We start from the raw sequence: 27,900 nt of genomic DNA, 5'->3' as shown, positions 1-27,900 counted from the left end.
TTTTTTTTTTAGAGTCCTATGGTAATTATGCAGCTATTTCAGATACTAATAATGAGACTGACTTACTTGTAACTTTAGATGTAGTCTCACTTTTTACATGCATTCCTAATACATCAGGTATGGAATTTGAGACTTTTCCTAATTGAGAAGGAAATACCCAGTCATTTGATTTTAAGGATTCCGGCACTCCTAGAATTAGTTCTTACTAAATGTTTTCCTATATAAAGAAAAATATTATCTACAAACAAAAGGGTAGCCATGGGAACTCCATGTGCAAACTCTTATGCCAACTTAGTATTGGCCTATTGGGAAAACATGTGTGTAATAGGGAATGACAACTATAAAACTAAGATAAAATTTTAAACGTTTTGTAGATTTTCTCATTTGGGCAGATAGATGAGCTTAGTGATTTTACTCAATACATCAATTGAACTGATTTTTTAAGCTTCGAATGTAGAAGCTCTAGTTACAAGATTGATTTTTTGGATATTCAGATTTTGAAAAATGGGGAAATATACATTCTGAGCTATATAGAAAGGACTGCTGGAGAAACATATTACACCGCATCACCATGCATCCTCAGCATATTTTTTCCAACATTGTAACAGGACAGAGTTTAAGAATATCTCGTCTTACCACTGAGACATTTAGCTTTACACAAGAGCTACTGGCCAATAATTTAACAGCACGGTTACAGTATAGATGAAACAGTTTTTGAGGTCACTGGACATTATAGGAATAATAAGGGCAGGCCATATTTTTATAAAACATACTAGAAATGATTTAGAGACAGAGACATCACCAGTGAGCAAACATACAAGAGACTTGCTATCCATTATTCCAATCAGATTTCGAGGGTCAAGCAAATAATTCATAGGAATTGGAATATCTTGACAATTGATGAGAAAATAACTCATAGTGGGTAAAAAACCCTAGTTTTTCATATAAAAACACCAAGTCTTTGAAAAGACTTTTATGTTATGAGAATAACAAAGGACTGATTACATCAGATAGGCATAGAACTTTTCCATGTAGAAACTGCAATCAGTGTAGTTTTATGTCTGGTGAAAATCACTTTAGACACCCTGACACCAATCAGATTTTTCACTAACTTCTATGCAGACTAAGTCGAGAGATGTGATCTAGGTTGCCTCATGTCAGATATGCTCATGTTTTTACGTGGGCAAAACCAATAGAAGTTTAAGGGAACGTGTCAGGGAGCATGTATATGCAATTAATAAAGAAAATGAGACAAATGCTTTAGCTTATCATACATTGCAAAAAGGTACATTGCATACATTTAGGTTCAGACTGGGGAATATTAAGAACTATACAGAGGAAAGAGAAAAATGGATAATAAGATTGCAAAGTTATAAAGGGCATGGCTTGAATGAAAGTTACACAAACCATTCTTAGCCGCCCGCCCTTATAAACATTAAGCAATCTTGTAAGTGTTGGAAGTTCTTCCTATATTGTTCCATAGGTAGTTGTTACTATTGGTTTATATATTTGTTATTAATATTTTATCATGTGTATTTACACATGCATATATATTTTTTTGTATATGTATTTTTTATATGGATTAGTGTGTGTATATATGTATGTATACATATATTTTTTTATAGTTTTTATATTTTATGTATAGATGTTTTATTATATACATGCATTAATCTTGCTTTAATCAAGTGTATGTCTTTAAATTCACAATTAGTTAATTGATAGGTGTGTTCATGAAATGGTATAAAGCGTTTAGTTTTTGTTAAAGCAGTCACTGAAGTCTGAAGAAGCGTTCTAGCAACGTGAAAGCGCTTACTTTTTAACTGCAGTGGAATAAAACAGTTTCAATTTTAAGCTGTCGTGGTGTAGCCTCTTCTGTTAAACATTGGATTTTTGTGTTCTTAAGAGGCTCTTCATCCAGTGCTGCTTTGGTTTTATTTTTCAGTTATAACGGAAAAGTTATTCAACTACAGTCTTCTGGAACATTGTCTTAAGTCTCCAACCCCCGAATTCCAGCCTGAATTTCTTGCGACTCCATTTCCTGTAGAGCCATTGGCCCTAATCTGTCATGCCTAGCACTACAGCTCTCCCTTAAATGAGCACTGTTGTCCATGTAGTCTACTTGTAGTGCATTGGCAACACAGCTGTCAGTGATTTAATCCCATGAATTCGCTGAAGTCACAACCTCTTGCAGGCTAGGCTTCACAATGTTTCCATGCTGATGTAGACATTTAGAGTTCCAGGCACAAATGGTCCTTGAATGGCTTGTTTATTGCACTATTAAGAGTCTGGAGATGGGCAGTCATTCCTGCGCGAATTTGATATATTCTTCTCTGTGCCAGGAACTTCATGTCTTAAGTGCGGTGAGTGCTGGCTGAACCCCAGACTACCAGACCCCTTTTTCCACCTTGCAAAACAAGTGGCAGTATATCAACCACCCACTTCCTTATAACTTGTGAGCACCAGGCTTTTTCAGTTTCAAGAATGTAAATGCCTGAAACATCTTCAATCTCATCTTTCTTGCCTTTACTAATGATTAGAGGTGGGGCTCTTTTTCCATCTAGATAAATTGCCAAAATAAGGTACCCCTCTGATCAATTGTTTAAGATCCTTGGCCCATAAACACTGCCATGCCTGGAGCATGTGGCTCTGATTGATTGGGATTTCTTTAAGTGCAGCATGTCCAACAGCTCTGGGTTTGACATGGCCTTGTATGTTGAGCAGAGATTGCCTTAGTAGACTATATGCGACAGAGTATAGCTGGAGTTTTTTGTTTTAGACTGTCAGCATAGAGCATCTGCTTTAGGCCTGTGATACTTTTAGTGAGGTATTTCTGCGGCCTTTCCAGTTGTTGCAGAGATCTTGAGGTACATACCAAACGGGGCGTGGTATTCTGCAATGGGTCTGATGAGTACAGTGGGACAATGATCTTTTTTCTGGATGAAAAGTTCTTAGTGATGGTGTGCCACATAAGATTCTTACTGTTGTGGCAATGTGGTTATCGAAGGTGAGACCACTGTCCACCTGTGTCCCCAAGTCTTTCATCACACTTTCAGTGGTTAGTGTACTGCCACCTGTGTGGTAATTCATGGGTACATGTTTTTGCCCCAAAGGGGATGACTATACATTTGGCATTGAGCTTGAGCCCATGGCTCTGGCACCAAGCATCTTTCTGTAAGGCCCTTTTGTAAAATATCCACATCATTTGGAGATTCAATAATGGCTCCCAGTTTGCAGTCATCCGCAAACTTTGTTAGTCAAACTCAGTTAGTGATGGCCTGCACTTCAGAGAAGTAAATGCCAAAGAGCAGTCCCAGGACTGAACCATGAGGTACTCCATTTGTTTGGAGCTGGATTTGGAATGTGCTACATTTTCAGTGTGGGTTCGGTTAGTAAGCCAGTTGGTAACCCATAGAGTAACGTAGGGATTAATAGCCAGCTTAGCAAGTTTATCGGATTCCAGAGTGGGGGGTGGTGTTAAAGGCCGTGGCAAAGTCCAGTGTTGACTGCCTTACCCTTGTCCACAGCTCTGGAGACTGATTCGAAGAAGTCTATCAGGTTCAGGACACCAGATTGGCCCTTCACGAGCCCAAACTGGGTGGGGCCCAGTGTTTGAAGGTTGCCAATGTCTTTGTTTAGACGTTTCATAACAATATGTTCCATGGCCTTGCAGATCAGGCTTGTCAGATTGATGGAGTGGTAGTTCCCAGGATCCAAGGTGAATCTCCCCTTGTGGAGTGGGATAACTGTGGCTGTGCGCCACTCAGTGGGCACGAATAAACAGCCCTTGCAGGTCTTGAACCCAGGAACCTGTACACTAGTCACACCACTTAACCACCAAGCAATCACGGCTGTTATTTTATATTTCAACACGTCAGTCTTGTGTTGACCATCTTAACTGGGGTTTATTTTTGGGGTAGGGCTTATATCATGACCACCCTGAAAAATCATGCTAGGCCTTATTCTCTGGTTAGGTCTAATTTACGGAGAACTACAGAGCCAGTGGAAGCTCTCGAGCTTTTGAATCAGGCCAAGTCCGAACAGATGCATGGTTCCAAACCCAGCCAGCACAGAATGAAGGCGCGATAGGACAACGTATCACATTTTTATTTTAGTTCCGCATGCAAAGCAGTTTCACAGCACATGCATTATGGTGTGTCAACATTCACGCTTGACAATGTAGATATGTAAAACAGCATCAACAAACAAGAAATGTTGATGCACTATTAGATAAGCAATACAAATAAAATTAATATTCACACATACATAGGGAAGATGTACTGGGGAAGTATTTAAACCCTTTCCTCGTTGTTGTGGCCTCAAAGTTGATATGTATATAATTAGCAGGGAGTGGGGGGTCCAATCCCTCCCCTCATGAAGGGTACAGGAGGCTTGCTCCTCCTTGCAAAAACTTTGAAAAATGTAACAACCTCATAGAAAACCCTTGAAAAATCCAATGCAATCCAATGCATTTTTGTCAAGGTTTCTGCATTGGGGGGGCAAGGAACTTTCATCCCCCCACACCCTAATTCTATATACCAAACTGCAAAATAGAGACACTGACAGTCCAAATTAATAAAGGAAAGTTAAGAAGCGCTTTTCATTTACATAAAATAGTAAACTTCATCGGATATAGAATAACTATAAATGAGCTCTTTAAATGCATTAAAATTTGGCACCAACATCAACCAGGAAACGATATCCGCAATAAAAATCCATCCTACTAGATCTCATAAAATGAATACATATATTTATTCATTCAGTAAGAACCTATTTATACAGCTTATAAAAATAAAGTTTACTTGCACAATTATAAATATAATGCATATATGCACTGACAAAAATAGAAATTAGTATTCAATGCATTAGAATATGCATAAAGTTTAAAATATATATTTATAATATGCAATAATGATGAATTCAGACAAGCTATTGTTAAACTGCAAGATGACCATTATAAAGGAATTATTATAACAAAATTGATTCATACTATCTACTTAATGCCTTTAACTTTAAAATACTAATATTACAAAGATCATTCAACCCTGGCCAAGCATAAGAGTACAAAGCTAACTGCCAAATTAGTTTGGCTTTTTCCAGTAAAAATTCCCATGGACCACCTCTATCATTAGAAACAATTTGCTGTAAAACACAACTTGCTCCTCCCTGCAAAAACTTTGAAAAATGTAACAACCTCATAGAAAACCCTTGAAAGTCCAATGGATAGTCAATGTTTTTCCGTGGGGGTCAAGGCACTTGCATCCCCCACACACTGCTAATTCTACATACCAATTGCACTTCTATTTTGTCATTTTGGGTTTAGATATTTTTACAGTATCAACATTCTGCAGTGGCATTAAGCAGGCAGTCTTGACAGTCTATTAAAGGAGGGTTTTAGAATAGGTAACCTGTGTGTATCTGCATGTTTATGAGTATATCTGAACTGTGGGTGCTTTTGTTGCAACATTTTTCCTCAGTGACTTTTAACCACCAAGTCTCCCATTAATCAAACATTACATTGTCTGGGGTAGTGGTGGGGTGGTCATCCATACAATAATGGGAGTACTTTGTGCTCTTACTGGCATCATGGCAATGACAGCATTTTTTTCCACTCTAGCTCTGCCTGTGGTTGTAATGCATGCACTTGACAGCAAGGGAGACCTATGCTTCTCTGTCTACCCATGCATGCTTCCATTACATGCACAGAAAAAGGCTCCAACCAATTTGGACATCCATGCCCATGTCTTCCAGGCTCCATCTGCTTGTATTGTAATGGGCCTCCACTCTTACAGTGAGCATCAGAAGCTGGGCAGGACCCACCACCCCTCAAAATGGACAGCTATCCTCCCTGCTTATGCTGTCATGTACCTGAACTACTAACCAAACTTCATTCTCATGTTTTCAGTCTATGTTACTTCTGGAACAGGATGCTGGATCCTCATTAAGCTTTTTAGGCTTGTTATAGGACAGAAATTCGATGGCAGTTTTAAAATCCAATGTATAATGCTATAGTATACAAAAATATGGATAATCCGGGTATAAACATTTCATATAGGCTAGCTTTTGCAAGACACTTACTTTTTAATGCAAGTAAATTTACTTTCCGATGTTATAAAATCTAGATTGGATAAAATTGTATTAAGACTTTCATGGGACAAAGACCACTGTCCCCTAATCTTAAATCAACTCCGATTTACCATGAATTGTATAAAACACTGTAAACCTGGAGGTCACTCAAAACACAGATGGACTTGACTAGATGACAATGCTCTGCAAAAGTTGACAGACTGACCAAATCCCATCTTTTTGGAATTTTGTTAAGTCTCCCTCAAAACAGAAAAAACATTCATTTATCTTCCCTACATCACAACCAGAGAGATCTTCTGAAAAATAAATGCCTTAAAGCCAGTCACTTTCAGCCTGAGTAAACAAAATATGCTAACTTGCGTCAATAGCTTAACATGCAAATGCACATATAACAATCACACTTTCATGCTAATGTCAGCATCCAAGAAAGTTCTGTAAAAATATTTAAAAGATTTTTAATCACAAGATTAGCAAAACACAACTAAATGTGTTCATTCCAAAAAAAATGTCAAGTGATGAGCAAAATTGCCAGTAAATTCATTTTAGAACCATTTATTATCCTTGGTAAGGTCATCACAAGAGGAACTAATTAGTGAACACAGAATGCAATAGCCATTAAGGAAGGTTGGGCTCACCTTGTTTGCTAGTCTATCTACATACTAAAATGGGCTACAGATCTTGCTTATGATTTTTTTTCCATTATCAGTCCCCCTCCCGTTTTGTACAAGGGGTCAGAATGTCATGTAAACTGTCACCACTTATCTTGATTCAATGCTACTTTTTTGCATTTTCAACAGTCAAGCTAGACTGTCACATGTCTTCTCATACAATCCATCTCTTTGCTAGATGTCCTGTTTCCTTTTCTTCTGGTCTCTCCCAAATCTTCATACCGTCTTCAGCTTTCCGGAACATGCGCCTCAACTGCCATGATCTAATCTTTCTGCAACTGAAGCTACTCTGGCTTCAATCCTGAAGTCATCATTTCTTTATCTGTCGAACAGTGTGCATCCTATCGCTCACCTTGGTCACATCAGTTCCATCTACTTCAGCTTTAAGTGCTCTTTCATTGTCAAAATTTGTGTGCCATAAAGTACTGATAACACTCACTGTTTTACATCTCATTTAGCATCTTCCTTTGCATTCTTTGGTCACACACTGAGAGCTGCCTGCAGCCAGATTCTAGCTCTGACCTCATTTAGATTTCTCTTCCTCCTTAACCACTACCTCCTTAACCACTCCTTCCAGATACTGAAGCTGTTAACCTATTCAAATATTTCCCCTTCTCTCACTGGTTTTCTGACCCCCCCCCCCACACACACTTACTGCCATGACAATCGCCTGTACTCCATTTCATCCCATATGCTTTTAGTTTTGCATTACAATCACCTATCACTTTCCTGTATGCCATATCTATGTACAGCTTTTGTCCATCTGCCAAATTTACTTGTTAAAGTAGTTCACCAGTAGAGCTCAGAGATGAACCTGGATACACATCCACTCTCACTGGGAGACCCTCCAAGTCTGAACACTGCTTATAATTCTGTTAGGTATTTACCCAAGCCTGCACTAATTCTACCAGTCTTCCAGGATTGCCTAAATCATCTTTCTCTTGGTTTTGCCATATTTTCTCAAAGTCTAAATGCCCAGTTGGACTATCTCAAGCTTCTACTCCACTGCCTCACTGCAAACATTGGGTCAGTTGTGCTATAGACTGCTCACCTCCCATCTTACTACTAATCTATGGAAACTGTGGCAAGGGCCAGACTTCTGGAATAAGGGATGTCAGAATTAGTGACAGGCTGATCTGAATAACGAATGCCCCATGCCTCACAGTAGGATTGCAGTGGTGAGGAAAGCTTCAGTCAAGCGGCAGTAGCAGGACATAAAGGACAACAGGAGCTGGTGCTGATAATAGGAGGACCTGAAATACTCGTATTTGGGCAAACAGGACACGGATTGACGGGATCCACATGGGTGGGCGTGGACCAGCAAAAACTGGCAAATGGCTTGATGGTGGTCAACACATGGCTCAGCAAGACTGTTGCAACTCAGGCAGACTTCCTTCTACCTGGGGTAGAATCAGAGAATGCAAAGTCATCCACAGTGAAACAGTTAAGCCCACAGTACAAACCAGTGGTTGCCACAATTTTCTGCAAATAGTGGGCAGAGAAGGCTGTGAAGTCAACTGATTAGGCTAAAGACCTGGAATTTGACTGGAGTAATGAACAAGTCTCTAGCACCTCAGGAAGAGGATAAGTGGACTCAAAGATCGGCAATGTCTCAGACCAGCATGTACAGAACAAATATGCAGCAGAGTCAGATACGGAAATAACGTACACAAGAGCATAGCTGGTGGTGGTGAAATGCACAGAAAGAGAGACCAGGCTAAAAAGGAATACTGACTGTAGCAAAGAGGCTAAGAGCAGGAGCAATACCAAAGAAGTCATCAAAAGCACTACCATGTTTTGGATTATGACTCTGATGTCACACTATCATGTTGCAAGTCAAAGAGACACCATTCATAATTGCTGCTGGCATCCATCTGGTCACCAGTCCACAGGACATAAAAAGCAGGTGGAAGGAGTACTTCAGCAGTTTCAGAATGAAGAAAACTCCTGCATAAGCTGTACTGCCCCCATACCCAACCTATGAAAGAGGAAGAATCCACCCCCATAAGTAACAGCAGCACTACAGAAAATGAAATCAGGGAAAACAGCAGGCACAGATCATGTCCTGGCAGATATGACAAAGTCATAGATCTAGGGAGAAATGGTTTCTGAAGAGTAAGGCATTTCCCAGAAGACTGGAGAATAAGCATTCTACCATCAGTGTACAAGAATATACATGACATTCACAACTGGAGGGCAGTACAGAGGTATTACACTACATGAAGTGCTGGAAAGGGTGACAAACGAATATTCAGAAGCTGCAGTTCAAGCAAATTCTTATTCTTTTCACCCCTCATTAAGAATTGCATTATGTTTGTCCCATAAACTTGAATTCTAACTGTTCTTACCCAGCTCCCCTTAAGCAAAGCTATGGCAATCAACTATCCTTTGGGTAAAAAATACTTCCTCTATTTTCCCTGCGCTGTTTAACTTTGTAACAAGCAGTGTAGTCTTGTTTTTGACATCTCAAACAAAAAAGCTTGACTTTACTTTGATTGCCCAGAATACCTGTAAATGTTTCATTGCATCATCTTCCTATACTCCCCCCTTTTCTCTTCAAGACAAAGTATATTAAGTCCTTGTAAGACCTTGTTTAAACAGTCTTGACTATAAGGCTCCGGATGCAGACTACCACTTTTGCCTACTTAGAATTGGTTCACCTTATTATACAGTGGATATAAATTACACACCCATGTTAAAATGGCAGGTTTTTCGGATATAAAAAATGACACCACAATAATCATTTCAAAACTTTTCCCACCTTTAATGTGACCTATAACCTGTACAATTCAATTGAAAAACAAACTAATCTGTTAAGAGAAAAACTATAAAAAATAAAATTGTGCAATACGCTGGTTGCGCAATTGTACACACCCTTAAATTATTTTGTTGATGCATCTTTTGATTTAATTACAGCATTAAGTCTTCTTGGGTAGGAGTCTCAGCATGGCACATCTTGACTTGGCAATATTTGCCCATTCTTCCTTGCAAAAACGCTCCAAATTCATCAGATTGTGAGGGCATCTGTTGTGCACAGCCCTCTTCAGGTCACACAACAGATTTTCTATTGGATTTAAGGCTGGGATCTGGCTGGGCCATTCCAAAACTTTAATTTTTCTTTATGTGAAGCCATTCTTTTGATTTGGATGTATGCTTGGTGTCGTCATGTTGAAATGTGAAATTCCTCTTCAGCTTTCTAGCAGACACCTGAAGGCTTTGGGCCTAAAGTGATTGGTATTTGGAACTGTTCACAATTCCCTCCACCTTCACTAAAGCCCCAGTTCCAGCTGAAGAAAAGCAACCCCAAAGCATGATACTGACACCACCATGCTTCACTATGGGGATGGTGTTCTTTTGGTGATGTGAAGTGTTTGTGCCAAACGTACCTTTAGGAATTGTGGCCAAAAAGTTCAACCTTGGTCTCATCAGACCAGAACACATTTTCCCACATGCTTTTGGGAGACTTGATGTATTTGCAAATTTTAGCTGGGCCTGGATGTTTTTTTCAGTGTAAGAAAAGGCTTCCGTCATTAAATCCTACTTTATAACCCAGACATATGGAGAATACGGTAGATTGTCACATGTAGTACACAACCAGTGCTTGCCAGAAATTCCTGCAGCTCCTTCAGTGTTGCTGTACGTCTCTTAGCATCCTCCCTGACCAGATTTCATCTTGTCTTCATCAATTTCATGTGCATTCTGATCCTGACCCAATCTCTCTCCATCTCTCTCTATCTATATCTATATATCTATATATTTTTTTTCCTTTTTGGTTTGTTAACTGCTTTATCATTTAACTGGATCGGCTTTTACTTCATACACCTTTATACCACTGAAGCCATTTAGCTTATTTTGGTTTTAGTTTTACCAGTTTGTATAGTTTTTTGTGTTATGGCATCGGAGGTACACGAGATGGAATCTTCACAGCAGTTATTCTCGCAACCATTAAATGAATCTATAAAAATTCTACTACAGCAGCTTGAGTGGATCACGGAGGCTCGATGTTATTGAGCATGCCTGGATGACGTCTGCTCCGAATGGAAGACCTAACCTGGAAGTCACAGCTGGAGGCAGCCGTGGCATTGATGGAACTTCGTTTTTGTCTTTTTTGCATTCCAGCAATGCTGGAACACCACTAGGAGGGGAAAGGATTGTGAACACTAGTATTTCTAACACTGAAGATTAAATGAAGCAAGAGGTTCGAATTCATCACACCCTATGAGTTGAGATAAATGTTTATCGAACAGCGGCGGTCTTTCTAGACTGAATGTCTGTGGAGGCATTCAATCTAATGTAAACTTCCCTATCAATATGAATGGCTGGCTGGGGAAAGAAAAAAGAAGTTATGTACTCACCATAACGTTCCATCTGAGTAGGTAACTTCATTTGTCAGCAACCTGTGGGTATCTGATCCAATTCGGATCAGAGCCGGTAGCTTTCCTAGCTAAAAGATCCGAGCTCCAAGCTCCTCCCCTACCCATAATGCCCTGCCACCTTCCTCTAACCCTCAGATAGAGTTTGCCATAATGCCATAGAAAATTACTATAACACAAGAAAAGAGTACTATACATTCCACCTGATGTCATCTGGAAGGGACTTATCCTGATTATTTAATAACGAACTATGGGTCCAGGGGATGGAGGGATGGTTGGTTGCTGACAAATTAAGTTTCCTACTCAGATGGAACGTTATGGTGAGTACATAACTTCTTTATCGTTAACTTCATTTGATCAGCACCAGCTACCAACAACTTGGGAGGTCCTCATGGAAGGATATTCCGGAGCACTGCAGAGCCAAAAGATGCACATCCTCAGGATATTAAATCCAACTTATGTGTAATAAAGGTATGAGAGGAAGCCCAAGTAGCTGCTGAACAAATGTCATCCAAAGAAACCCTTGACTAGAAAGCAGAAGTAGCCATAGATCGGGTAGAACGGGCTTGCACCCTCAGGGGCTCAGGTCGACCACAGCTTTTGTATGAGAGAAGGATGCATTGGTAAATCCATCTAGCTAAGGTTACTTTAGTGACTGGTTTACCTAGACAGGATTTAGCCAATAACAGAAAAAGTTGATGTGATTTTCGCAGATCGGCTGTTTAAGTAAAATCGTAAATGTCTATGAACATCCAGACAATGGAGTCTATACTCTCCTTTGTTTTGAAAATTAGGAAAGACAGGTAGATAGATGGACTGGTTGATATTGGCTTCTGAAGCCACTTTAGGCAGAAAGGAGGGGGTTAGTCCTGAGGGAAACCCTGTCTTTATGAAAGATATATGGAGGCGTACTGCAAAGAGCGTGAAGCTCTGATATCCTCCTAGCTGAGGTAATGGGAGTCAGGAAGGCAGTTTTCCAAGATACATATTTTAAGTTCACTGAAGCCGCGGGTTCAAAGGGAGGACCAGTCAGAGCCTGTAGAACTAGGGTTAGATCCCATGGAGGAAATGCGTCTTTAACAGGGGGTCTTAACAGAAAGGTTCCTTTCAGGAATGTTTTGCAAATCTTGAAGGAAGCTAGGGGGCCTAAACTGTTTCCAACGTGGTAGTGGGAAATAGCTGCCAACTGAACTTTAATAGTAGAAGAACTAGCCCCCTGATGAAAAGTATGTGATAGAAAGTCTAGAACTGCTGGGATAGGAGTCGTGAAGGGATCCAAATTCCTATGCTTCACCCAGACGGAGAAACATTTCCATTCACTCTTGTAAATTTTCCTGGTAGACAGTTTATGGGCAGCCGCCAGGATGGCCTTAACTGAGGAAGATATACCGGGAGTCCTAGCCATTAATGGAACTGGATCAACCAAGCTGAGAGCTTGAGGTAGTCCAGGTTGGGGGTCTTCAATCCTAAAGGATGAGAGATCAGATCCTGAATGGGATCTAAAATCCAGGCAGGATGTACTAGATGAGACCGTAGGCATGGGAACCAGGTTTGGCGAGGCCAAAATGGGGCTATGAGGATAACTCTGCTCCCCAACAGACTAGCTTTCTGCAGGAATTTTGTCATTAATGGCAGAGGATAATCATACAGAAGATCAGATGGCCAAGCATGAACCAAAGCGTCTCTGGGGGCTACCCCTGGTGGGGGAATTAGCGCGAAGAACTCGCTGCACTTTTGTGTTCGAAGGTGAGGCGAACAGATCGCAGCAAGGTTGACCCCATTTGAGGAAGATTTGCTCCGCTACTACTGGGTTCAGAGACCACTCTTAAGGTGAGAGGATCGTTCGACTCAACCTGTCCGCTAAAATGTTTGACCGACCCGGAATGTGCGTTGCTATGAGAAAGCAGTTGGTGGATATCGCCCATTCCCACACTCTCATGGCCTCTCTGCAAACTGGGTAAGATCTGGTTCCCCCATGTATGTACCAGACTACCGACATGTCTGTAATTGCAATAGCCCCTGGAGGAAGAAGGGGATGGAGAGCCTGCAAAGCTAGAAGCACCACCCTCATCTCCAGGACACTGATATGCAATGAGGTCTCAAGAGTCCACATGCCTTGGACAGATCTGCCCATGCAATGCCCCCCCACCCGAGGAGAGATGCATCCATGGTCGCCGTGACTTGGGGTGGGGATAAAGTGAAGGGGCGCCCTGCCCGGAGGTCTCTGGAATGGAGCCACCAAAGTAGCGACTCCCTGCAAATCCAGCTGAGGGGAATAGGTGTAGACAGGGGATGTAGGATGGACCATTGAACCTGTAAGGTCCATTGAAGGATTCTCATTTTCAGACGTGCGATAGGCGACAGATTGATGGCCGCTGCCATGGACCCCAGGGCCCTCAGGACTAGTTCCGCTGGGGGGGGCTGATGGTTGTAGAAGAGCCAGAATGTGAAGGTTTAGATTGCGAAGTCTGTCCGCCGTCAGAAAGATGGATTGTATAGCGTCTATCCTGGCCCCTATGAAGTCCAAAATCTGAGTAGGTTGAAGGGAGGATTTCTTGTGGTTGATAGCGATCCCTAGATGGTGGGCTAGATGTAAGAAATCGTCCCTGCCTGAACAAAGTTGATGCCTGGTGGGGGTGGTTAGGAGCCAGTCATCCAGGTAAGGAAAGACCTGTATTCCCTGAAGCCTCAGGTAGGCCCCTACAACTGCCATGACCTTGGTGAATACCCTGGGGGCTGTGGTGAGACCAAAGGGTAAGACCCTGAAATGATAATGGCTGGCTCCCAGCCGAAAGCGGAGAAACCCCCTGGATCGCCTGTCCATTAGAATGTGGTAGTACGCATTCTTGAGGTCCATCAAGCACATCCAGTCATTCTCCTGTAAAAGTGGGAGAAAGGATTGAATTGTGACCATCCGGAACTTTTCTTTGGCGACTGACAGGTTCAGTGTGGACAGGTCGAGAAAGGGTCGTAAGTCCCCAGTCTTTTTTGGCACCAAAAAGAACCTGGAGTAAAACCCTGATCCAGAATGAGTCGTACGTCCCCCATCTTTTTTGGCACCAAAAAGAACCTTGAGTAAAACCCTGATCCGGATTGCCCCCGAGGGGGACGTGTTGGATGACTCTTTCTTAGCAGCTCTCGTATTTCAAAGGATGCTGCCTCCCTCTGATTGGGTGGAACATCGGGGAGGATACGTTAGGAAAGGGATAGAATAGCCTCTGGATATAATTTGGAGCACCCAGCAATCTGTCATGATGGACTCCCAATTTGCTAGGTGGTTAGAGAAGCGCTCCAACTGTCCCCAGGGATGAGCAGTCGGGCAACCCCTCAGGGCTGCTGCACAGGTCCATCGGAAAAGCGGTCCCTCAACCCGAAATTCTTTGGCCCCCCTCTGCCTCTGGGCCGGCGTCCACCCTTGTCCTCCTCTGCCTCTGAAAGATGAAGGAACTGGATCGAAACGGGATCCTTGAGCTTTCCGTAACCACATCTTTTGTCCTCTTTGGTTCCCAGAGTAGGACCTCTGAGAAGCCTATATGCAGATCCCAACGGCAGACGTTTTCCAGTCTCTCACTCTGGAGAAGCGCATTGTGGACGGTTTTGCCGGAAAGCGTAAAACCGTCAAAAGGGGCATTCGCGAAGGATGCCTTGAAGGGTTCTGCAAAATCGCAGAGATGGAGCCAGGCCTGTCTGCGTAAGACAATGCCTGTTCTGCTGGCTCTAGCCGCTCCCTCCGTGGCATGGGAGAGAAGCCGCATAGATGTATTAGTAATAGACTTGAGAGTGGCCAATCGAGCCGAGGAGGTCTGTTTGTCCTCTGCAGACATGGACTCTGGGAGTGACCCAGCGTACTCTTTGATCAGGTACCGCTGGAGCAGAATCACGTGCCATATAATTCAGTGACCTTACAGAGAAGGTCGCTGAAGCGAACATCCGCTTTCCAAGGCGGTCCATCATCCGAGACTGTCTGAAGGATGTACAGAGAAACTCTCCTGTGCCAATTCCTTTTTAGTGGCAGCCGCCACCACCATGGCATCCACTAGGGCACCCTTGCTCCAAACAGTCCTGTCCGTGAGGGCTGTGTATCCTGTCAGGTCTCTTGGGTATTGGCTCGACAGTGTCTGGCTCCTTCCATGCCCTGGTAGTTATGAGGTCCACCAGGGGGTCGGCGGGAGGGGACACCCAAGAGGTAGATGGGCCTGCATCAAATGCCTCCAGAAACAGACTCATCAGAGGAAGGTTTTTAGGCAGACCACCCCCTTCTAATGTGCAACATTTCCATAATGTCTCCAAAGGAGACGTCTTCGGGGGTGACTTGGGGAACCTTCCTTCCCCTTCCTCTAAGTCCGTGTCTTCTGTGAGGGACTCAGGTGAGTCCAAGTGCCTCCTGTTGCACTTTTGTTTGTGAGGGACCTCCTCGGGGGGGGTTGTCCAAAGAGGCCTCACCAACAATGTCCTGTTCAATGGGAACCATCTGGGATGTAGGCGCAGGCTGTCCCTGGGGCCGGATGATGGAAGACAGGCCCGTCTGAGAGGGAATGGCTGGTGGATCCGTAGCAAGAGCCTGGGTCCTCGAATCCCTCGAAAGGTCCCTCTCCACAACGTCAAATGCAGAGGGAGAACTGCTTTCCCTAGGATCCGAAAGCAGTCCCCTCGGATCAGACGTGCAGATCGAAGCCAGAGGTGACCCAATCGGATCCAAAAGGGTAGTGTGCTCCGACCTCAACGGAGCCAAAGGCCCACTAACCCCTACGGATCAGACGCTCAACTCATGGCCCTGAGAGCTCGGATCCAAAAACGGATCAGACAGACTCTAGGGTACATTCGGCGCCGAAGTAGGGAACACTATCTGCGCAGACACCACCCTGGCTCAGACAGCTCCGAACCCAGATTGTGGGTCGGAGAAGGAGCAATGGGGGTAGAGCTCCCCCTTGGAGGGGAGTAGGCAAGAGCACTCCCATCTGCAGCTGGGCCTGAAGAAATCTATGCATCATCCGGGTCCATGTCTGCGTAAGATAAACTCCTCTTAGATCTGGACGAGGCTGCCAAGGCCGGGCAGGAAGGCTGCCTGGACGACCTCGAAGGTGACCGGGTCTACTCCGGCTCCAGGGAGAAACGTGGAGAACAGAGCCGGGAGGAAGGCCTGGAGCCGGGAAGGGGGGGGGGGAGGCCTGGAGACCTTAAGGGGAGAGGCAAGCTGCTTGGACGGGAGCCAGTGGAGCTGACTGACCACCTCTTGTGGCTACAGTATCTCTTTCCTGCTCCCTGTTGTCCTTTTTTTGCCTTCCCTTTCCCTCCTGGGCTAAAGAGGGAGGTAGAGTCCCGGCCAGGATATCGTAGGCAGTAGGTGGAGCAGCCGCAGCTGGCGCCACAGAGGAAGAGGACGGCGAAGTGGAATCAGAGGGCAAAAGGCCCGCAAGGATAAGCTTAGTCTTCCTATCCCTCAAAGCCCTGGGGTTGAAGGCAGCACAAATAGTGCAGCCCGAAGTAAGGTGATCAACTCCCAAGCAAATAATGCACAGAGTGTGGCCATCCGCTGGGGACAGCTTATGGCCACACACTGAGCATTTACAAAACAGCTTTTGGGCCTTCAGACATATTAGAAAGAAAAAGTACAGGCCCCCACACACACACACACACACACACACACACACACACACACACACACACACACACACACACACACACACACACACACACGCAGAGGGGGGAGGGGAATAAACTTTAACCAAAAAGTTTTAAAACTACCCACAAAAGCTAAGGGAGTCAGAAGGGAGTTCACACAGAGAAATTTTGACAGAAAAAGTATATATTAAATCCTTAACTCACAATACCACACTCTGAGCTCATTCTAAGAAGCTTACAGAAGCCGTGGCAAATTAGATCTGAGGGTTAGAGGGAGGTGGCAGGGCATTATGGGTAGGGGAGGAGCTTGGAGCTTGGATCTTTTAGCTAGGAAAGCTGCCGGCTCTGATCCGAATCTGATCAGATACCCACAGGTTGCTGATCAAATTAAGTTAACTACTTCAGATCTTCCTTTTTATCAAACAAACCTGCAAGTACCATTACTTGAGTAATTTACCATTTTATTAAAAATTTAAAAACTCCAAATAGACCATGCTTACTTTAAAGAGTGTTTAAAACTTAAATTGGTGCCAAAAGATTTGCGCATGTGGCGCTTTCCTACAGGCCTAATGGCTGGGTCTTGCTTCCATAAAGAATTACTTGGTATGTTTGACAGGCATGGCTATGAATATATGGAGCTTGTGATTAGGCACAACGAACTACAATTAGCTGACCTGATTAAGGAAGCAACAGAGTTGGACAGGAGGATTGTGCAGGGCGTGGCACAAACTATCGGATTACAATAGAATGTTTAGAAGCATTGAACAGGAAATTTCCATTAAAAACAGAAGATTGAAAGGAATAGGATACAGTATGGTACCAACACTGCTTTCCCCCACACCGGTCACAGGTCTGGAACAACGATACTCAGACCAACATGGTTGGTGAAAGTAACCAAGAGTCTTTGTTGGACCAGGAGAACTTTCCTCCATTGAGGAGGTCGGAGACACAGACTGGTACAACCAAAACCAACAAGGGCAGGCCACTTTCACAGCGAACAGAGGTTGGGGGGGGGGCAAACTTTTTTTTGGAGGGGGGGCATCTAGGATGGAACCGATAGCACATATTGCAGGAAATTGTTCAATTTTAAGAAATTCAAAGGGCAATTTTAATGTATATAATTTTTCTTCACTCAAATTAATGTGAATTGTGATTTGTTGTCCAAAGGTGTAACATTTGTTCCTATGAATAACTTTGATACTGCACGTACACTGGTAGATCACTTTGCAAGGAAATTGAACCTAAATGTCTTTTTAAGGCTGTAGAACATGTAAGTAACCCACTACACATTTCGAGTACATACAATCCACTGCTACATCCTTCTTTAGCAATGTTGGATAAGATTTGTGAGGTTGATGTTAAGAATTTAGATAAGAATGTTCATTTTTCTAATTTAAGTAAAGTTGAAAGCGATGGTTTGAACAAACTAGGATTCAATAAGGACATAAGAATTTTAAAACCAGCCACGGGTGGTGGCATTGTGATTATAGATATATGTGACAGGATGAATAAAATTTTATCAGGTGATTCTTATAGGAAAATTACTTATAACTAATTGAATGGTATACAAGATTAGGAACAAACTGAATGACTTTATTGAAGGTTCCTTGTTGATTGATGTTTAATTTTCTGTTCATTACCCAGTTATCCCATGCATTTTTGGGTTTAATTTTCTGTTCATCACCTTGTTACCCCATGCATTTTGTGTTACCTAAAATGCACAAAAATATGTTCGATCCACCAATGCATCCTATTGTTAATGGATGAGGCTCCATCACTTATCCTATAGCCAGATATTTGGACACTAATTTAAAAGTTTGTGACGGAAGAGAAACATACGCAGAGAGTCGTGTGATTTCTAGGAGAATTAATTTAGAATTTAATGAGTGGCTTTTCTGTGACCATTGACACAAGATCTCTACACTTCAATACCTCGTGACACTGGGGTTGAATGGGTATGAGACTACTTACTTGAAAAAGGGATACCTCAATCCAAAATTAATATGAACAATTATTTGATCTTGTTTTAAAAAACTAATTTTATATTTTTCAACAAAATTTTTTTATCCAGGTGGTGGGTGTTGCAATAGGATCCCCCTGTGGCAGCCTTTATGCTAACATGGTTATGCTACAATGGGAGAAGGAAATAGTCTTCAAATCACATTTTTATAGTTATTGTAAAATGTAGGTTAGATTTTTGGACGATACTTTTATTTTTTGTGATGGACCAAGGGAGCTTATTGATTTTTTTTGCTTTACATAAACAATTCAACACCTTTTCTGACATTCACTTATAACATTGGTATAAATGAAATTTCATATTTGGATGTCAGAAAGTTAAAGGATAGGTACTTAAGAAAATGTGTCAGAAATACATCGAAAGGAAACATTCCAATAGTTTTACACTGACAGTGCACATCCTTATAAGCAAAAAAGAGCAGTAGTGAAGGGTCAATTTGAGAGCGAGGCCTGTGTGGTATCCTGCTTTGACTCCTTTAAGGAGTGTGATGTATTGAGTAAATGTGTGCACATTTATTTTACCCATTTACTTACTCACCGATTTATATAAATGATTACATATGGACGGTGTGTGAACATATTTATGTATACACACACATGTATAATACTTATATACTTGTGTAACTGATTCATAAAACAAGTTAGGATTGCCAACACCTTGCAGCATACACTTATGCTTTTCATTGTAAGTGATTGGTTTGCCTATGAACAGTCAGTCCGATCAAGATATACCTTTAATGTATTCCACATAACATGAATTATTCAGTGGCAAAGTAAATGATTGGTGCATATGTTTAAACGACGACTCCAGAATGTTATAAATGTAATTGTTTAATGGACATGACAAAGTCTCCTTTATAGGAGATGAAAGCGCTTGATCATTGTTGATTACTTATATATTTATATTTTATTTTTTAGTTTAATAAATTGCTTTATCATTTAATTGGATCGGCTTTTACTTCATACACCTCTATACCACTGAAGTCATTTAGCTTATTTTAGTTTTACCAGTTTGTATAATTTTGGACGGACGTCCAGCTCTTTGCAATGTCACTTGTCCCATAATATTTTCTCCACTTTTTGACAACTGTCTTCACTGTTCCATTGTATATCCAATGCTTTGGAAATTTTTCTGTACCCTTCTCCTGGCTGATACCTTTCAACAATGAGATCCCTTTGCTTTGTAAGCTCCCTGCGAACCATTGCTTTTGCTGTAGCAGGCAACTGAGAATCCTACTAGGACAGCTGAACTTTATTTGGGGTTAATCAGAGCCTACAAATCAGACAGAAAAATCACCAAAATACAACAAACTCCCAACAAAAGTGAAACGGAAAACTCCTGCAGCACACATTATACTACATTAATGCTACAATTTCGTACATGTACACGAGTATTTTTATATATGAAAGTTTGGATATCCTTTCATACTCAGATTTTATGATGAATTTTATATTTAATATTTTTATAGTAAATATATTTTGTTAGATCATTCCCTATATAACACAGCAGGATTGCCATTTTAATTTCTGTAGCGCGCGCACAGTGTTAAAGGGCGTGCGCGCGCACAGTGTTAAAGGCGTCTTGGCGCACAGTGTTAAAAGGCGTCTTGCACAGTGTTAAAGGCGTGCGCACAGTGTTAAAGGCGTCTGTGCGCACAGTGTTAAAGGGCGTGCGCGCGCACAGTGTTAAAGGGCGTGCGCGCGCACAGTGTTAAAGGGCGTGCGCGCGCACAGTGTTAAAGGGCGTGCGCGCGCACAGTGTTAAAGGCGTCTTGGCGCACAGTGTTAAAGGCGTCTTGGCGCACAGTGTTAAAGGCGTCTGCGCACAGTGTTAAAGGCGTCTTGGCACAGTGTTAAAGGCGTCGCGCACAGTGTTAAAGCGCTTGGCCACAGTGTTAAAGGCGCACAGTGTTAAAGGCTGGCACACAGTGTTAAAAGGCGGCGCGCGCACAGTGTTAAAGGCGCGCCACACAGTGTTAAAGGCGGCCTACAGTGTTAAAGGCGCATACCACAGTGTTAAAGGGCGCGCGCGCACACAGTGTTAAAGGGCGCGCGCGCACACAGTGTTAAAGGGCGCGCGCGCACACAGTGTTAAAGGGCGCGCGCACACAGTGTTAAAGGGCGCGCGCACACACACAAGTGTTAAAGGGCGCGCGCACACACACTAGTGTTAAAGGGCGCGCGCACACACACTAGTGTTAAAGGGCGCGCGCGCACACAGTGTTAAAGGGCGTGCGCACACACAGTGTTAAAGGGCGTGCGCACACAGTGTTAAAGGGCGTGCGCACACACACACAGTGTTAAAGGGCGTGCGCACACACACACAGTGTTAAAGGGCGTGCGCACACACACCGTGTTAAAGGGCGCGAGCACACACAGTGTTAAAGGGCGCGAGCACACACAGTGTTAAAGGGCGCGCGCACGCACTGTGAAAGGGCGCGCGCACGCACACAGTGTTAAAGGGCGCGCGCACACACAGTGTTAAAGGGCGTGCGCACACACAGTGTTAAAGGGCGTGCGCACACACAGTGTTAAAGGGCGTGCGCACACACAGTGTTAAAGGGCGTGCGCACACAGTGTTAAAGGGCGCGCGCACACACAGTGTTAAAGGGCGCGCGCACACACACAGTGTTAAAGGGTGTGCGCACACACACAGTGTTAGTTTAAGGGTGTGCGCACACACCATGTTAAAGGGTGTGCACACGTCTGCAACCAGCATATTGTACATTTTTTTATTTTTCCCCTAACAGATTTGCTTGTTTTAAATTGAATTGTACAGGTTATAGGTCACATTAACGGTGGGAAAAGTTTTGAAATGATTTATTGTGGTCTCTGTTTTATATCACAAACACCTGGCACTTAATAGGCATGTGTAAACTTTTTATATCCACTGTATATCTTGATGTGCCTTTAGAAGTGCATACAATACTCAAGGTGGATCCTACCAACTGTCCACACAGATGAATTTAGTTTTCTACTGTCAATACCTCTTTATACATGTCCCTCTTCTGGCAGCTCTCCTTACTGAATGCATACACTCAAGCTATCCAGTGTAGCTATCCACAAGTCCCTTTCCTCTTTTGTTACTACCAATTCTCCTCTGTGTATACTTCTATTCTACTTTTTTGATTCCTAGATACTATACATTTCATTTCAGCATACACTCTCCAAGTTTTGCAGCATTCTGCTAATCTTCCCAGGTTAGCAACAGCATTAGCCAATATACGCACAGGTGTGACTAAAGAGAAACAGCTCAGGGGAACATGTGCTTTAACACACAGGCCAGAACAGATGGCTAGCAAGGGAATTCTTATTCATTCTGTGGCAACAACATAGTCTAATTCCAGGTCATGAACAGCCTGCACTTATCCTAGAAACAATGGAAGCAAAACGGAACACACCCTGGGTGGGACTCCTGTTGTGGCTAACACATTTGGGTTTCTGGTTTGCTGCAATTTAGGAGTAGCACTGCATTAGAGACAGTTATCATACTGATTTTTGACTGGAAATGCCTAGTCTCTGAAATCTACCTTCCCTTAATATGAACATAGAAATATTGGACTGAGAAACAGTCAGCAAAATTTGTCTAATCACTGGCACAGGATTAAATCACTCAAATACAGTTGCAGCAATATCCAGTTAGTGACTGCCATGGCATGTATGGGTATAAGATGCAGCATGAACAGAGGGGAACAATCTGAGTTCTAAATTTGGCCCTTCAAAGATATTTCTAAAGTCACATAACCAGTAATGTCAATAACAGCGTTCAAGAGGAGCTCTGTGCAAGCCTTACCTTTTCTCCTGCTACGACATCAAATTCCACAGTCTCTCCATCTCCAACACTCCTCAGATATTTTCGTGGGTTATTTTTCTTGATGGCAGTCTACATTAAAGAAACAGTCGATACGATCACATATTGGAACTTAATACATTTACTTAGTCATATACATTGGCTGCACTTAGTGACCCTAATGCCACTCAGCTATACATAGTAAAGGAACGCCAAAACAAGAATGAAAAAAGTAAATGAAACCCAGGAAATCTGCAAAGTGAACAATACAATAATGAAAGTGCAAATGCAACAAACCAAACTTGTTTGGCATTGCAAAACAAACACAAACCGAATAAGCATTTCACTCCCAGCCCTTACTTACATATTTGTAATAAGAATCACACAACTGTGGGGAAATTCGTAACAATCAGTGGGCCATTATATGCATATATGCACATATACATACACGTGTATAATATATAGTAAGAGTACATACAAAACAGCAAATTAGAGAAAATGAGAACGTTAAGGGAGGAAGCAAAAAATACAATGTAGATTAGCACAAGTCATCTAGGTAATAAAACAAAGTAAATTTATACACAAAAATTAAAAGTCATCTCCACAATTACAGAAAACAGAAGGCATAGCATATTTAATAACCTGTGGAAATGACTACGGCAATATGCTTTTACAGTTTGCTGGGTGGGGGTTACTGAAATTCAATTTGTGAAGTGTCAGGGCTAATTAGAGTCTTGCAAGTCTGATACGAAACTGAGGATGCATGCTTCTTGGAAGCAGGAAAACTGTTGTCACCACTGCCACTGATCTGTACACAAGTAACCGCACTAGTAAAAACAGACTTCTGAATGACCGTTTTGAACTGAGGGGGCATGTGCCTTCCCTTGGTTGTTGACTAAGCATTTCTTCATAAGACAGCTGTGCAAGTAAACTTGGCAAAAACGCAGATGTTTAAACAATCACTCCTGCACAGGATACAACAGCCAGTTATAGCCTGCAAGCAGACGATATTCCAGAGCTTCAGGTCACCTTCGAAGCTGCCAAAGAGTTGGTCAGCTCAAGCTGAGCTGACAATGACAGTTTGAGTGCCAAGCCATTCAGTGCTTTCATGCCAAGAAAGACAGGAAGGCTAAAGCCCAGAGGACAATGGTAGGAAATTAAAAATTACATGCCCATACCAAAGTAAAAAATTAATAGGGAAATGGAGGGAAGGAGCAGCTAGTGCAGCAGTTATCCTTCAAATAACTACTGTTATGGTAAGTTTAGACAACTGAACTATTTTCATCATTATGATCACTTCTGAAGTACTCTAAGCTATAAGCTCATAGCTTAGAAATGTTAAGAGGAAGAAAGGTCCACATGCCCCTGGAGAATGGGACTAGAAAAGACTGTCCTAGACCTGGAGAAGGAATCTAGTTTAGAGCGCTTTTCAAAATGATGCAGAGAACCACGTTGCTGCTTTTAGAATACTTCTAGAATCCAACCCTTTACAGAAAGCTATGAGAGAAAACACTATACCGGGTACCACACAATAACGTCTTTATTTAAACTAAGTAAAAAGGAGAGGAGCGCTTTCGCAACCTTCGTTGCTTCATCAGACAAAGAATTAACTGTTCAACTGCTTGTTTTATATCACTCTGTCAAAAAAAATTTTTCCAATTAGTGACATCATACAACTTTTGAAAATTTAAAGGCATATATGACAAGAATATTGTAAAATACACATATAAAATATATATACACAAAAATGTAAAGTATGTTCATATTTATGCATATCTAATTTAAAACAGTTAAACCTCATTAAAAATGCATATATATAAAAAAGCATATAAATAAAAAAGCATAGTATATTCATATTTATGCATATCTAATTTAAAACAATTAAATCTCATAAAAATGCATATATATATATATAAAAAATGCATAATACAAAATATATAATAAAAGAAATATATGTATATATATTTTTATTTTATGCAAAAAATTAATTGTGTTGAAGGCGTCTAGCTTTAAGAAATGGAACCAGTGATGTACAACCATTTAAGCCTGGATATCTATCAGCATTGAGCTTGATAATCCATCTTTGTTCTCGGCTCTCTGTAAAATTTTCTATATCTCCTCCCCTCACATTTCTATGTATATGTTGTAAAACAAAGAACTTGAAAGAGTGTGAAGGGTCAGTGTTTAAAACATGTTGAGCAAGCGCACTAGTAGTTTTGTTATTTCTGATGTCTCATGTGTTCCAACATTCTATCCTTTAAGTTTCTATTTGTTTTTCCTATATAGAAGGCATGACTTATTCAACTGCTTGTTTTATATCACTCAGTCAAAAATTTTTTCCAATTAGTGACATCATACAACTTTTGAAAATTTAAGTTGAAAGTACACTGCATGTGCTCTTAGACAAATGTGAAAATATTTTAAATGTAAAGCTTACTTTCAATCTTCTAATTCTATTACGTCAGATAGCAGTAATTTGAGAAATAATACACAAAATAATAGCATTAGAGCGGTCTTTCAGTATTCTAGTAATGTTAATCAGTATACTAATTATTAAACATTGGCACATTTTACATGAGATTCCTTGCTTACATTCTTTCATTGGTAATGCACCTAGTTTCAGTTTCAGAAATAATCTAACATTAAAACAACAATTGTGTAATAAAGACGTCAAAAAAACTACCTATAATTCCAGACGCAAAGGTACTTTTCCTTGTAGGTCTTGTACTGCTTGTACACATATAGTACTACACCATATATTCATCCTGTTAGAAATTTTACACTATACTCTCATTCATATGCAGACTGTAAAACCACAGATGTTATTTATTTTTGTTTCTGCCAAATATGTCATGCCTTCTATATAGGAAAAACAAATAGAAACTTAAAGGACAGAATATTGGAACACATAAGAGACATCAGAAATAACAAAACTACTAGTGCGCTTGCTCAACATGTTTTAAACACTGACCCTTCACACACTTTCAAGTTCTTTGTTTTACAACATATACATAGAAATGTGAGGGGAGGAGATATAGAAAATTTTACAGAGAGCAGAGAACAAAGATGGATTATCAAGCTCAATGCTGATAGATATCAAGGCTTAAATGGTTGTACATCACTGGTTCCATTTCTTAAAGCTAGACGCCTTCAACACAATTAATTTTTTGCATAAAAAAAAAAAATATATATATATATATATATATATATATATATATATATATATACACACAATTTCTTTTATTATATATTTTGTATTATGCATTTTTTATATATGTATTATATATATGCATTTTTATGAGATTTAATTGTTTTAAATTAGATATGCATAAATATGAATATACTATGCATTTTTATTTATATGCGTTTTTTTATATATGCATTTTTAATGAGATTATTTAACTGTTTTAAATTAGATATGCATAAATATGAACATACTTTACATTTTTGTATATTTTATATTCATATGCGTATTTTACAATATTCTTGTCATATATGCCTTTAAATTTTCAAAAGTTGTATGATGTCACTAATTGGAAAAAAATTTTTTGACTGAGAGTGATATAAAACAAGCAGTTGAACAGTTAATTCTTTGTCTGATGAAGCAACGAAGGTTCTTGGCGAAGCTCACCTCTCCTTTTTACTTTGTTTAAATAAAGACGTTATTGTGTGGTACCCGGTATAGTGTTTTCTCTCATATACTTCTCTTTTTACATACTGGGTTTTACCTGTAAGCCGTTTTGCTTTTCGTTTATTCCTTTACAGAAAGCCATAGATGAAACCAAGGCCCTGGCAGACTGAGCATTCACACTGCCTGGAACAATTTTGTTAGGGTAGAAATAAGGCAATGGCCCATGACAACTTTCTGCTAATCTGCTTTGACACAAGTCCTTTCTTCTTACCTTTTCAAGAAATGAATAGCTGACAGGTTCTGAAAGATTCTGTTCCATCAAGATCACACCTTGGACGTCCACAGTCAACTTTGGTACCAAGTATCTTTTTCCTTCATTTGTAGTTTCTTGACAAAGACAGAGATGGATATATTTGGTTTAAGGAAAACTGATATGTTAGGTCTAAGAATTAGTTCCTAAAGAAACCATATCTCGGGAAAATGAGAAGGGTGACCCACCATAAGAGCCTGCAATGTGAATACTTTTCTTGCAGAGGTCAGAGCAATAATGACCATTTTAGACAAGAACCTCAAGTCAGCCTTATAAGCTGGTACAATACACATTTGAAATTTGCAAGGAGGAGCCACTGGTTTTCTGGTAGGCTTCTTATGCAAAATGATTTCCAAAAATCTTTTAACACGAATCTTGCATTGAAAGAGGGGGAGGTGCATGGACAGACATGCTGAAATGACCGAAAAATGAACCATGACAAAAGGAGCAAGACAGCCACAGGACAGAACTCAAATACTGTAAAACTACAGAAACAGATTGACTGGGTGCATATTTTGTTTGTACCATCTAGGAAACCCTTTCCCATTTGTTAACATATTAATTCTCTAGTAGCAAGTTTTCTTTCCTTTTTGAATTTCTTCAAATCTTTTGGGTTTCTAATACCATGACAGGAATGGACTCCATTCCGAAGTCAAAGTATGACTAAAGTTCTTAGTACCGTTTCGGGAACTTTGTTATCAGCGCAACACTACAAATGCAGTAGTTGGTGGTATTATCCTCCATATGCCTGCTACTATAGTGGGATTGACAGGGACTGCATCAGTTCTTTTTAAATTACATCGCAATTATCAAGTGGCTGAAAGACCTACAGACGGTAAGAAGCTAACAGAGGATTTCAAGCGTCAGATAGCACATGGATGGTGTTGGCTCGATGGAGCTACATCACTTTTCTGTATTTTTTTTTTTTTATAGGAACTACTATCCCCTCGTCCCTCTGCATTTTAAAGTAGCTACAGGTAGCTTTAGATGGGATTCAGAGGTATGGGAAATGTATACAACAGTATTATACACAAGTTTTATTGTTCTTTAGAGGGCAATGAATGTTTAAAACATAATAAAATATCACTGTAGTGAAGTTTTATCAGAGCAACACCATAAATGTGGTAGGCAGCACTTGTAATCCACACACAGCTGTTGCCCCGATAACAGCAGAGCAGTCAGTATTACAGTGGGCGGGTTTACAGTATTCAGGTGGGGCATGTGACTGTTCCTCCTACACTCCCTCTCTCTTTGGGTCAAAAAGGTCCCACTGTAGATCAGTAATAGTTTATTTCTGCTGGTAGTCTGTCTTTGGGTTATGGAGAAAATATTTGTCCCAAGTACTTAATCTAACTCGAAGTCGCGGTTACAGTGCAAATTCATAAACCTTAATATGTTGCCAA

At 41.1% G+C, this 27,900-nt stretch overlaps 1 protein-coding gene across 2 annotated transcripts in view; it reads right to left on the bottom strand.

Annotated features, from left to right (window-relative positions):
• Positions 1-27,900, bottom strand: part of LOC122808816 (Y-box-binding protein 3-like) — a 1,306,948-nt gene that overhangs the window by 381,969 nt on the left and 897,079 nt on the right. For both annotated transcript variants that reach the window (XM_044079878.1, XM_044079879.1), the window contains exon 4: positions 22,560-22,649. In XM_044079878.1, coding sequence (XP_043935813.1) covers positions 22,560-22,649 — 90 coding nt within the window. The remainder of the gene's footprint in view (positions 1-22,559; positions 22,650-27,900) is intronic.

Source organism: Protopterus annectens, chromosome 8.part0, assembly GCF_019279795.1.
Source record: "Protopterus annectens isolate FY-2018-M chromosome 8.part0, PAN1.0, whole genome shotgun sequence".
In the NCBI taxonomy this organism is placed as follows: Eukaryota; Metazoa; Chordata; order Ceratodontiformes; family Protopteridae; genus Protopterus; species Protopterus annectens.
This window is presented reverse-complemented; position numbering and strand designations above follow the sequence as displayed.